Source organism: Ptychodera flava, chromosome 19, assembly GCF_041260155.1.
Source record: "Ptychodera flava strain L36383 chromosome 19, AS_Pfla_20210202, whole genome shotgun sequence".
Taxonomy (NCBI): domain Eukaryota; kingdom Metazoa; phylum Hemichordata; class Enteropneusta; family Ptychoderidae; genus Ptychodera; species Ptychodera flava.
Window position 1 is genome coordinate 310,345 of NC_091946.1, and position 13,153 is coordinate 323,497.

The 13,153-nt window shown below is 38.1% G+C and overlaps 1 protein-coding gene across 1 annotated transcript in view; it reads right to left on the reverse strand.

Moving 5' to 3' along the window:
* The window catches only part of LOC139118317 (tyrosine-protein kinase RYK-like), a 202,722-nt gene that overhangs the window by 19,593 nt on the left and 169,976 nt on the right, over positions 1-13,153 (reverse strand). Inside the window, exon 12 of the mRNA XM_070681571.1 lies at positions 10,466-10,625. Coding sequence (XP_070537672.1) covers positions 10,466-10,625 — 160 coding nt within the window. The remainder of the gene's footprint in view (positions 1-10,465; positions 10,626-13,153) is intronic.

Consider the following 13,153-nt stretch of genomic DNA (forward strand, 5'->3'; position numbering starts at 1 on the left):
ATCCTCTTTTAGCATAAGCTAAAGACGGAACCCCTTGGTTCAGTTTGTGAGGTGGATAAAATCATCGATAATATTGAAATTTAGATTTTTTTTCAATTATTTTGTTCAAGACATGGATATATTTGTCTTACACATCCATGGGGAAATCAACACGTTCAAAAAAGTAAGTCCTGGTAACGCTAGCACACCTTTTCAATAGAAAAGATTTCATGACATTTGCTACATTGTCTGTGTGTTTTGTCTGCAAAAAACGTCAGTGACTGCGTTTATTTTGTTGCCCGACACAACAGAGAGTCCACGCTGACTCCGTTTTCGCTGTAAAAAGTGTAAGTATGAGGGGGTGATGGCCGTTGGTGAGCGGTTTGTCTTGGATGTTTGATACTCCGCTTTGTTTTTGCACAATTAGCCATGAAAGTGAGAAGTGGTGGATTCTGAATAAATTAACGACTTTTGTCCACGTTTGTCACGATATTTATTTGAACATTATCGGAATTCTGGCATACAGTTTTGTAGAAACAGTCACTAACTACCACCTGTGCAAAGATAAGGCTAATCCGTCAACGTGGCACCACACGTTACACTCTCCATAAGTTGCGACACATTGCCAAAAACGGAACGGAGGAAATAACAGAAATGTGTATGAGACCCTTACTTGGAGTCGCACAAAGTCAGCTAAACATCCGGTTCGCTCACATTTTCGGTGGAACTTCACTTCCTGGATAGAATCATGCATAATGAATATTTCATTGTCTAGATATAAATAAAAGGACCCTTCACAAAAAATCTTCATTCATGCATGGGCATGGGACTATCAGGACATGGGACTATCAGGGAAAAAAGTTAATGTCGAGCGCTGCTTTTCTATTACAATAAAATAAAACAAAAACATACACATTTTCAATAGAGGTACGTACTCTCTCTCTCTCTCTCTCTCTCTCTCTCTCTCTAAAATATTTCTTTTACCCTTACTTAAATGCATACACGCCATCCAGTCATCAAGTTTCGTTTCCCCTTTTTCCCATAAACTTGGCTATCTCTATTGTATGGACTATACTGTCAATAAAAGAAAGTTCCAAAACAAAAGTCAAGCATTTCGGTTTTGTCCCTTGAACTTGCTTTTCCGATCACAATGCGGTGTGAGAAAAAGACGCTCATCATACTACTGATCACAAGCGGTGTATGATCAAAGGAATTCCTATTGTTGTACATTTGCTTTTGCGCACTCCGCTCATCCATCGTTTATAGAAGTCAAGAGCTGATTAACGCCTTTAATGGTGTGAAAATATTAATTGACAATGATTTGTTAAGATGAAGATGACCCCAACCTGAAATTAGCATTAACATCAATAAAACTCGCGTTTTCAAATAAAGTACAACAATTCCCATTATCTTTATTCTGTGTGATATCCCCACCCATTGTCAAAAATGCCATAACAGCAAGAGGACCAGAGGATCTTCATCATTCATAGCTTTCTGCTCCCTGAAGATCCTCTACTTTATCGAACACTATCAACTAGCCTAAAAGATCTACATCGACATCGACAATACCAAGGACGCAGACCATTATCAACAGGTATGATGTTAACGCAATTGAAAAGTCATACTTTTTTCAACCAGTTTAATTCAACAACCACGTGAGGTACTACGTTAAACGTTTCGATAAGCTATTTTGCTGAAGAAATAACATTAATGCTAACAAATTCAGATATTGCCGTAACCAGTGTCACCAACTTCTACTTTTGTCTGTGTGTACGTATTGCATTGTAAGAATTCTGTGGGAAAGTTGTGTCGTCAGTTTAACAAATCTTAATTTGTTTTTTAACAAAATGCCCATTGATTTATGTTTGCAGTCCGAGAGACAACATCCTACAATAATCCCGAGGATACCTGTGTGGAGTCAAACTCTATCACCAAGCTACAAAGACCTACATCGACATCAAGAAGAGCATTATCAATAGGTAGGATAGTTCTATATACTTATATATTTAAAAAATCAAAAAGCCCATTTTCTGTCCCTGGCCGATTTGGCACAACCATTCCGGTACGGTCATCCCTATCGTTTCAGCACCACTACAGACGACATTTCAGAGTTATGTTTTAATTACAACTCATCACATAATTTGTCAATCGAAAGACTATGAAAAATTGAATCGTTGTTAAGGTAGGTGAGGTCGAATTCGAATGATTCGACAGTGCCAATGACAGCGCAGACATCACTTTACGCATGTAGGTTGCAACGGGCGCTGTTGTTCTCGCACTGGCCGGCTGGACTAAATCAAAGGTACTTGTGCTCCGAGGTTGAAAACAAAAATGCCTATCTTATTAAAATGTTTATAATATCCTTAGATAAGAATGTAGGAACACATTTTTGAAACGAACCAAACACAAACTCGACTCCAAAAACATTTTGGATAGTTAGGTGGGCAGCCTCTTTCACATTTTTTACATCCGAAGATGCGACCCCAACCTACAATAGCATACCGCAAGGTTTGAAGCAGAATGCTTATTTCACCATTGAAAACACAGCTAATAAAGAGAGACGAAGGAGAGGACAGAAAAGTCAATTCCCTGATGATTGCGGCACCTGGGACACTAAATCATCATCGACCAAGAAGACTGAATTCATAAAGCGTGATGGGGAACTGGTGTTTATCGAAAAGAGAAAAGGAGTCTATGTCACCAATAAAACAGTTTTGCAACCACAACCGGATGAATCAAACATCATAGTTATGCGACGTTTCTATGCAACACTGAAAAGGGACACCAACTTTAAGAAACGGGTATCGTGGCTAGACTCTGGAAATAATGTTGCTGTGGTGGAATATATTGGGAACTATCCAGAAGATTTATGTATACATGGGAATAGTAAGAAAGCACGCGGCGAATATGTACGAACAAGCCAAAAGACAAAAGAAAAAATCACTCAGGCCGTGAATTCTGGCAAACAGCCGAGGCAAATTTACGCAGAAATGGTACTGGACGACTCAACATCTGCACCTAGGGACTTGAAACAAGTTCAAAACATGAAGTACAAACCGAACAAAACAGAAGCGGAAAGACAATGGAAGCAGACACAGACGTAATATTGCTGATGAGATTTTGGAACTGTTAAGTGAAGTCAACAACAACCCCTACATCCAAGAAATCATACATTCCAAAGGACAATCTTCTTCCAAGTGCCGACCACCATCAATAATATTGTACAGATATGAGCAGATGACAGATTTACAGATCCATTTTGACAAACAAGGTTCGAAAGACACAGTATTAGGCATAGACAGAACTTTTAATTTAGGGCCATGCTGCGTAACACTGACGGTATTCAAGCACAAGAAATTGCTCCGCAAGACAACTCAAGAACCACCGATCATGTTGGGACCAGTATTCCTACATTGGGACGCCACATTCTATACGTACAGTAGATTCCTGTCACACATCCAGTCCAAACTACAGGACGTCGATGACCTGGAAATTGAAGTGGGGCAGGATGTACTCATAGGTTCAAACGAAGAACAAGCACTAGTCAAAGCAATTAAACTTAGTTTTCCAACAGCAACACTAATGTTATGTACAAGGCACCTAGAAGAAAATTCGAGGCGGCATATTGAAAGAGAAACAACCAATCAAAAGCTGAAGAGGAAGATTTTAGATGAAATATTTGGGAAGAATGGTCTCGCGAATCTCGACGACTCGTACAGGTTTGAAGAGATGTGTCAGAAAATAACAACGACCTACGACAAAGAACTGCCACTATTCACCAAGTATTTTGACGACAAACTGAAGCATGCACTGCATAACAACATCTTTAAACCAGCCAAGAATAAACATAGTGTATCGCTCGGATGGACTAATAACAACTGCGAGTCCATGAACAACATTCTGAAATTAACGACCAATTGGAAACCACAAAAAATCATGGACCTAGTTGAAAAACTACACGGCATCGTCAAGCTTCAACTAAAAGATATGCGTCGCGCGCTTCACGGAGAAGGAAATTATGAACTGACTCGAATAATGCAGAGACATCGCGTAACTACAATGGCATGGAAAGCAAAGACGGAAGATGAAAAACAGAAACTACCCTTCGGTCAACCACGAATGATTCATTCAGTTTGTATCAACCAGTATGTAATACAAAGTTTTACGGTGATAGAGCTTTTGCGATCTGTGCACCACGGCTGTGGAATAGGCTTCCATTAAATCTTCGGAGTTCGACAAGTTTTAATGTTTTTAAGTCTGGACTTAAAACACATTTATTTTTAGAAAGTTTTTAATGCTATTTTTAGAGTTTTTTAGATTGTAGCAACATTTTATCAACTCACTGTACTGTACAGCGCCTTGAGATGTCTTTTTTTTTTACATGGAAGGCGTTTTTTAAGAAATAAATATTATTATTATTATTATTACTATTCACCACATTTATGAAGAGCAAGCTGAGAGAATCCAGTGATCGATGTATCGTGTCTTCTGACGGCAAACTGAAGATACCGAAAACAAGTTCAGTAGCAAAGAAACCAGGCCAGAAGACAAGACCGAGACGTGCTAAGACTACCAGTAGGAAATGATGGGAAATGTACCAGTACCAGAGGAGAGTTGAATTGGAGACTGGGTGGTTTCAAATGAATGTTTTATTTACCCAACTTGGAGATTGCTTTTTGGTATCTACTTCTCGATTTCTATTTTTCTATGCTCTGTTTTTATGTGTATTTATTTATGTACTGACCAACTGTCGTGTTTTTTTTTTGTGTACAAGTATAAAATGGTGAAATTAAGAAAATAAAAAAAATAAAAACTAAAAGAAATAAAAAATAAACTTCAAATTGTCGGTCGTTTTGTGGCACTTGTCGTATTGACAACGGCATTGAAGAAGGAGAATGAAATGTTTATATTCAGCAGAATAGTAGAAAATGACATTTTAGAACAAGACATCGAAAAAGAATGGTTTTAATTCAACTTGTCGGTCACTTGTCGGTCCTTCATAGTAAGGCCAAAAGACCTGCTTCAATACGCGATTTACTTGTCGGCTGATATTTCGTTCTCTTTCTTCAGTGCCGTTGTCAATAGCGTTTATATTCACCAGAATAGTAGAAAATGACATTTTAGAACCAAGACATCGAAAAAGAATGGTTTTAATTCAACTTGTCGGTCACTTGTCGGTTTTTGTCGGTCACTTGTCGGTCCTTGTCGGTCCTTGTCGGTTACTTGTCGGTCCTTGTCGGTGCTTGTCGATGTTTAGTATGTCCGGCAAAAAAGACTAGTTTTCTTGTCGAATTAGGTCTCAAAATAACAACACAACACGATTCCCTATTTTTTCGAAGTCTTTGCCTTGTTAGGAGGTGCATGACTTACTTTTTTGATGAAAGGTGAAAAAACAAATGGGGGAGTAAAATTCACAGTGTTTCCGAAATGCATGGCGTCGGTCAAGATCACCTCATGGCTGAACTCAGCCATAAAATATCATCCAAGATTTCTCGATAGTGACCTAGATCTTTAAGAAACTGTTTTACTCATCTTCTCACCAGTCTTCAAATACATGCGAAACAGTGCAGAAAGATGAAAATAAAGTAGCTTGATTGACTGAAAATCGTAGGATACCGGAGCGGGACCGTGTCACAAGACGCCACTGAAACAAGACGCTAACTTGCCTATGACGTCATTCGCTTCCTGCGTCCACCGCAACGCGGACTGTTGCAACTGTGTAGGTGATTAGCACCTTTGAACAAAAGCGTTTCTTGACCGTTTGTGGAGGGACTGTGCTTTGGTGTACCAAATGAGAGCTAAAAATTCAACACTTCACCATTGTAATCATTGAACTAATCGTTTCTTCCATTATGGAGTATAATGAAAATTTCGTTGAAAATAAATGACGGGACTGATTCTGCTCCGTCTACTCAAACGAAGGTTTGTGTACGGCCAGGCTACGCTGCGCGCTGCAGGCAACACAGCCTATTAGCTCTGCATGGCAGGGCTGTGTGTTCCCGGCGTTATGGCCTCCCACCACAGTGGTGGGAGGCCGTATAACGCCGGTAACACACAGCCCTGCCATGCAGAGCTAAACAGCCTATCAACTTCGCATATCGTTGCCGTAATTGAAAACGCTCAGAAAGGAAAAATTATATCTTGAATGCAGTACAAAAGTCTTATTAAATTTAAAAGTATTTCCAAATAATATCGAACGTAATGGGCATCTAATCCTCACAAGGACTACAATGGTACAATTATCGGCTAGCTGCGATGCGATTGAGCTCCAGGCATGGTAGAAGTTTGAACACAAGAGATCCCGGCCTCACTGCAAAGTCGTCCCCTGCGCACCTGGCCCGGCAGCAAACCAACCTCTTGGTTTGATTCTGTTGTTTACATATTTTTTGTATAAAATTCATGACTGTGATTTTGGCTGTAGTCTACAGACGATCGGAGGGAGCGAAGGCAGGCCCCAAATTTGTATGGACAATGCCCGGGACAATTATACACGCAGTTCGATGAGAAAGTCATTCACATATGATCAATACAAAACATTTAACATCACAGGTTCTGAAAATTTATGATCAATGGTTCTGACCTACGGATTTTACACTGTGGCGGTGTTTTTTTTGCGTTTGGCCGGCTACTAGTCCTGTAAGACCATAGGGAATTCAGTCTCTGATGATGATGATATAATCGGACTCAGTAAAGTTGTTGTTGTTGTTATTGTTGTTGTTGATAGTATTTGATGAAAAGAACAAAGTATGGGATGCAAATTCAATACAGCCAAACTATACACATGCGCTGCAAAATTCAATACAGCCTAACTATACATGTGCGTTGCAGCCTAACTATACTATGCGTTGCAAATTCAATACAGCCTAACTATACATGTGCGTTGTAGCCTAACTATACATGTGCGTTGCAAATTCAATACAGCCTAACATTACCCAAGGGTTGTCACTTCATTGCCACACACTTTTTTTTCAATCGCCAAAAATGCACCTAGCAAGCATCAAAATCGGTAAAATTCGACGTAGGGTCAAAGCACATTTATTAGTCCTTCTCAATCATACTCAGACATTTTTACCTCTTACCCATGAAAAGTCGACAAATCAGCAGGTTTTTCCTTGCATCTCGTCGTCTCTTGATTCCAGATTTAAAATACCCTGCGAAAGATCTAGTCACATGGGCGCATTTCAAATCGAACCAATAGCAGAGCCCATACTGAAAGAATGGGCCCAACGTGAAAACCCGGCAGTAACATAAGTTTCTCACGTCTTTTGAAAGAACGTTCTCTTGCTCTGGGTGAACTGGAACTGTTAAAGTTACCAGAATTTCATACGCAGATGCACGCAGACAGCGTCACCCATAGTCTTCAAAAGACGTAAGAAACTTACGTTACTGCCTTGTTTTCACGCTGGGCCCAACGGGCTCTGCTATTGGTTTGATTTGAAAGGCTGTATTTGAAGGCTGTATTGAATTTGCAACGCACATGTATAGTTAGGCTACAACGCACATGTATAGTTAGGCTGTATTGAATTTGCAACGCATAGTATAGTTAGGCTGCAACGCACATGTATAGTTAGGCTGTATTGAATTTTGCAGTGCATGTGTATAGTTTGGCTGTATTGAATTTGCAACCCATACTTTGTTCTTTTCATCAAATACTATCATCAACAACAATAACAACAACAACAACTTTACTGAGTCCGATTATATTTTTATTTTCCTTCATTTTTAATGTTTAATCATCATCATCGGAGACTGAATTCCCTATGGTAAGACTGTACTACATGGAGGTAGTAGACTGTACAAGTGCAGCGGGGCCTGGCCGAGATAGGCGTGAGGCCTGCAGCAAAGTAAAGTTGACACGTCCATTGCCGAATGCCCGCGTGTTCGCCTTCCCCATTTGGGAGGAAATTTACCGCTGTATTCAGAATGCCTTTTTATCAGTATAAAAGTTCAAAAACTAATGCATCAAAAGCCAAGAGTCTGTAAAATTCTTAGCAGTAGCTCCATTGTTTTTTTAAAAATTTGCGCTGAGATATCAGCCGTGCGTATACTGGTCCCGATCGTTCTGACTCAGGCGTTCACAGCTGTTTAGGGAGACGTCATTATTTACCAACTGGGGGTCGGAGAAATTACATTTTAGAAACTTCGAAATTTTGAGTCACACCCCAGCCAACCATGATGACTTTGAGTAACACCCTCTCAAACAGAAATTTTGGCTCGCCTGAGCCCATTTAACAATATGTAGATATAAAAGCTCACCTAATAACCAGTCTCAAACCATATAGTATTGTTAAATTTTGGATGGGTAGCATGTCATTATGGTATGGTTAAATGTCCAAATGGTTGTTGAACTCAAGTCAATTAAAATTTGCATTTCTATGATAATATAAAGGATGAATTCACAACAGTTCAGTTTTGTCCTAGATCCTGTGCACTTATAGTGATATCTGCCAAGAACATTTCTCCATGACCCAGCCTCTCCTTCCACCTCTGGTAACGACTGTAGAAAACTATACTATGTGACATCATCATCACCACTGTCGATCGTCATCTTTACTGTCGCTGGTGCCATTAAGTACATGAACAACTATATTATTGTCATCGTCACTATCTTCTCTAAGACTTTCATAATAAGTATTGCTAGTAGTAGCAGCTACTTGTAGTTTTTTTGCCTTGCTTCATCTAGCTGATATTTGTTGTTCTGTTAGAGTATTTATTTTCTTTTTATTTAACATGTATCAGAGTAAAATATATACTATCAACTAATCATTATGTCATTGAGCACAGAGTAAGACAAAGAAAAACATTTTGAGCACCCCCTTATTAGCTTTAAATTTTTAGATGACCCCCAGGTCGTAAATACTGACGGTTCCCTTACTTGCTGCCAAAGGCCATCGCGTTCACTGCATTCGACAGCCTACCATACATTGCCAAACTATGTTGCTTCGATTTCGCAATCACCTTGCCGCTAAAGCAACAATCAGCTGAAATTTATTACTTCAAGTTACTCAATTTTGATAGCTATTTGCCTACAGAAGTGAGCCAAGTGTATATAGTGTCGTCTTGATTTTACATCGGTATCGGGAGTGACCAACTGCAGGGTGCGCATCGATGCACTGCCGACTGCAGTTTGAATAATCCGTATATAACGCACACGGTACCAGAATAGAATGTCAGCCTCCTCTGCCAAAGTTCTGTATCCTCTGAAACACAGTAGCAGTACGTATTTGAACAGAGAAGAACAAAATAAAACCATTCGCAGGTCATTCAGCCGGCGACCATGGGCGATTACCCAGACGGTGTGGCGTGCATGGCATGGCCCCTGGAATGTTGCAGGCTCAATGATGTCATCAGTATCGGTGTTCTCGGTCACGTGCACAGCCTACAAGTTGTCAACAAACCCGCGAGGCAATCCAACTCGGTCGGGCAATATTTAGCGTTTGTATGTCACTACAGGAGCACAAATTTGGCTTATTTCTTTAGTGAACAACATTTCACGATGGATGTCAGAGAATAACATGTAATTTCGAACATAAAAAAAAGGTTAAAAGTTACAAATACTGGGGCTTTAATGTCCTAAAAATTGCTGATACACATCCATTAAATCAACACCTTGGCTAATGAAGTTTTGCAGCTTGATCGACTTTCACTGTAGTTGGCCCCCACCAGTTTATCACATGACACATGGACACATAGATGGAAGTTAATTGGCCAAATCTTGACAGAAGGAAGTAAAAGTTGATGCCGCCAGACAGGAAGTCAAATCTTGACAGAAGGAAGTAAAAGTTGACGCTGCCATACTGGTTTTCAATTCTAATAGCTCCTAAGTATATAAAACTGAGGAGATAAAAATGGACCATTTTGTCAGGCAAAGCTGATGGCTCAGCAATCTTGTGATAAATTGCACTATTAAAACTGTCTGTTTACCTTTCTTATTACATGCCTCGAGGTGAATGCAAATCAGTGCATTGATTTGAATAGGAACATCCGGGATGTTAGCGGGCCGGTGAACGATGTACTGACCGGTTTCCATGGTTACCCGGGCCAGTGAAGCCTTTCAAAGTAGACGCTTAACGCTAGATGTAAAATATCCATGCGCGCACTGCTATTTTGACTTTCGTTAAAATCTGTTTGATGCTGGTCGATAATAGTAAAATTGTTTGAAATGCCATGCTTGGAAATAAATGTCACATAGCATTAACTGTGAAGAGGCATGTAATAAAAATATTATTGCCTGAATACATGGGTTTATGTGCCCTCGCAGCAGGAGACAATTTGCCCTCCTGGCGTCGGTCAAATTGTCACCTGCTCTTGGGCACCTAAACCCATGTATTCAGGCAATAATATATAATAGTTCACATGCGTAATGGGCCAAACAATTCATTTTTTGTTGGTGAATTGGATATATTTTTCAGAAGACTGCTTTAACTGTAGTGTAAATATCATACAATTTCAAAAACTTGATTGTCAGAAGTCTTTGTACACCTACCACATCACTGGCATGATAGTATTTCTTTTCAATCAAGCTTTCAATTGCCAACCATTTCACTGGTCTATTTTCATTGTCGCCAAGACATGTATAATCTTGTGGAAACAAATCACGTGCCAGTGCATTGTCTGTTATCTTGATGTTTTGGTTGTCATCAATTCTGAAAAAACAACACATAACCAATGTCATTGTTGGCCACACATAAAACGAAGTGATAAGATCAATTTTACAAATGGACAAAGTATTAGAAAGAAATTCATTTCTTTAAAATAACACAAATACTAGTAATGACAGAGTGTTTCCAGTTGAACATGTCAAAATACTGCAATTTCTAACAAGAAATTCAAAGTATTTCTGCTTTTTACAACAGTTTTATAGCTTGCATAGAACCTGAAAGTGATAGTACTTGGGCAATTACTTAGTTAATAAGGTTGTAAAGTTTGCATCTGCTGTGTTCACTTACATATCAGTCATTCCATCTACCTTTTTCAAGTTAATTGTTGTTGGTTATGTACATCTAGAGCCAATATTGATGTAAAAAATAGTGTCAACAACATCAGAGTGCCATTTTTGATCACAATCTACCGATATTAAGGTGGCTGGAAAGGCTATTTTTGCACCAATTCTTTTCTCAGGGTTAATGTCAAGTTTCAAGTGTTAGAATCAAGATATTTAGTTCAAATTTTCAGGATAACTCCCTTAGTTAATACTTTCTCCAAAGAATATGAAAATTGTATATTTGCAGCCTATATTGTATATTTGATTACACCTGTAGATATTAAAATTTAATTTTTCATATTTATTTTACATATTTGAATTTAATAATAACTGGATAGTATTAATATTACCAAATTAGTTATAAATATGTTGACACCATTTATTGTAAGATTTGTAAGGCAGGATTTGTAAATAAAATTTGTTTTTATGATTTTACATGGGTTTACATATCAAAAAATTATTAAAAATTCTTTCAAATTTCAAAATGTGATTTTTCAAAACATACTTCAAATGAAGGAAAATTGTGCCATACAAATCTTATCTGTAACCTTGTTAATAGGCTGTAAAATTTCCATGTCCATATCTCATTTCAAAGGTTGGATTAAATTGGTATACAATTATGTAGGAAAACTGTTATTCTGTCAAAAATGTTGAAAACAAGCCACCATTTGCATCCCTCTTTTGAAGTCACAGAGCAGTTTTTTTGGTTAATCTCACTTTTGACACCTCTTTGACACTCAAAGAATCTACAAATGCATTTACAATAGCAGTCACTCACTCTGAATGCCAGCACCGCCTTGTCAAATTTCCTGAAAAACAGCAAAAAATGACTTTCCCTTTTCAAACATTTTATTAAAAGCTAGGGGACCTCTACCATAGTTAATAAACTAAGAACTCCCCAACTTCTTCTTATTTGGTCAGTTTTTCAGAAGTTTCAACAGGCTACAACTCTGCAATGCCTTTGTGCCCAAATGTCTAGTTTTTTTTATTCCACAGAGAATGTTGACTACTTTTATATTTTAATAGTTTTATTGAAGTTTATAACTGATGCTCTAGCCTTTCCAACCACCTTAATATGAACTGTGTCCATAGAAAAACAAACTCTGTATCATACTAGTCAGTATTTTAACAGAACCTGAGTTGTGTTTGTGGGTAAGTCATCTCCACAGAGAGATTGTAGCGTGGAGTTGATAATTCTTACCTAGCTGGAGAGTTTCTGAGTCGCCAACCACACCAAGATTTTGGTTGTTGCACTTTTTCTACAATACACATTTCTATCTTTGTTATATTAAATGTTTCAAAACAACAAGTGACCAGCTGATACAGCTCTGCTGTGTTATGTGGAGAACAACTTTTTGTGGTGCATATTTTGATAAAGAACGTTGAAATCTTCATTAGGCAACCACCTAAATTAAAACATAACCGAGTTTGCTATTGTAAACTCGGCTTTGCAGGGGGGGGGGGGGGGTTTGCAACATAATCTCTATTTGTTTTATTATAATGCACATGGGTCAATACAGGGTGATGAAGCTCATACTAAGCACCACTTCAAGTATTTATGTGCCATACAATTTTTCATTATAAATCATGTAATACCGGTAGATTGCATACTAAGTATTCTGTGCACAAAGATTCATTTTCAAAGGTTTATCTGAAGTGTTCTGGTCTACCACAGAGACACAAATTCAAATAAGATTTGACAATGCATTATTGACATAGGATATTAATTTCCCTATTATATCATGAATTCATTACAGCTACCTAAACCAGTAATGCTCATGTGATACACAAAAGGGCTTATCTTATCTTTGCTGTCTCATTGTTTTAATGAAAAGGTTGCCTCGTGTTGATAGCACACTTGAGGATAGCCTGACCAAAAATGGCAAACTTGCTGCAAAATTACAAAATAATTGAAGATTTCATCATAATTTGAACATATATCACATTAAGATCATCATCTATGAAGCTATAAGACAAGTAGTTTTTGAGAGTGTCAAAAATTGCTCCTAAAATACAAAATTGCAGACTTCACCATAATTTAAATAAATCAAATTTAGATAATTCCCAGGAATCTATATACCAAGTATCAAAGCTATCATATGAGAGGTTTTTGAAAAAAAAATTGATCATTAACATGGCAAATTTGCCCTCAAAAATACAAAATTGTAGATTTCATCATAATTTGAATAT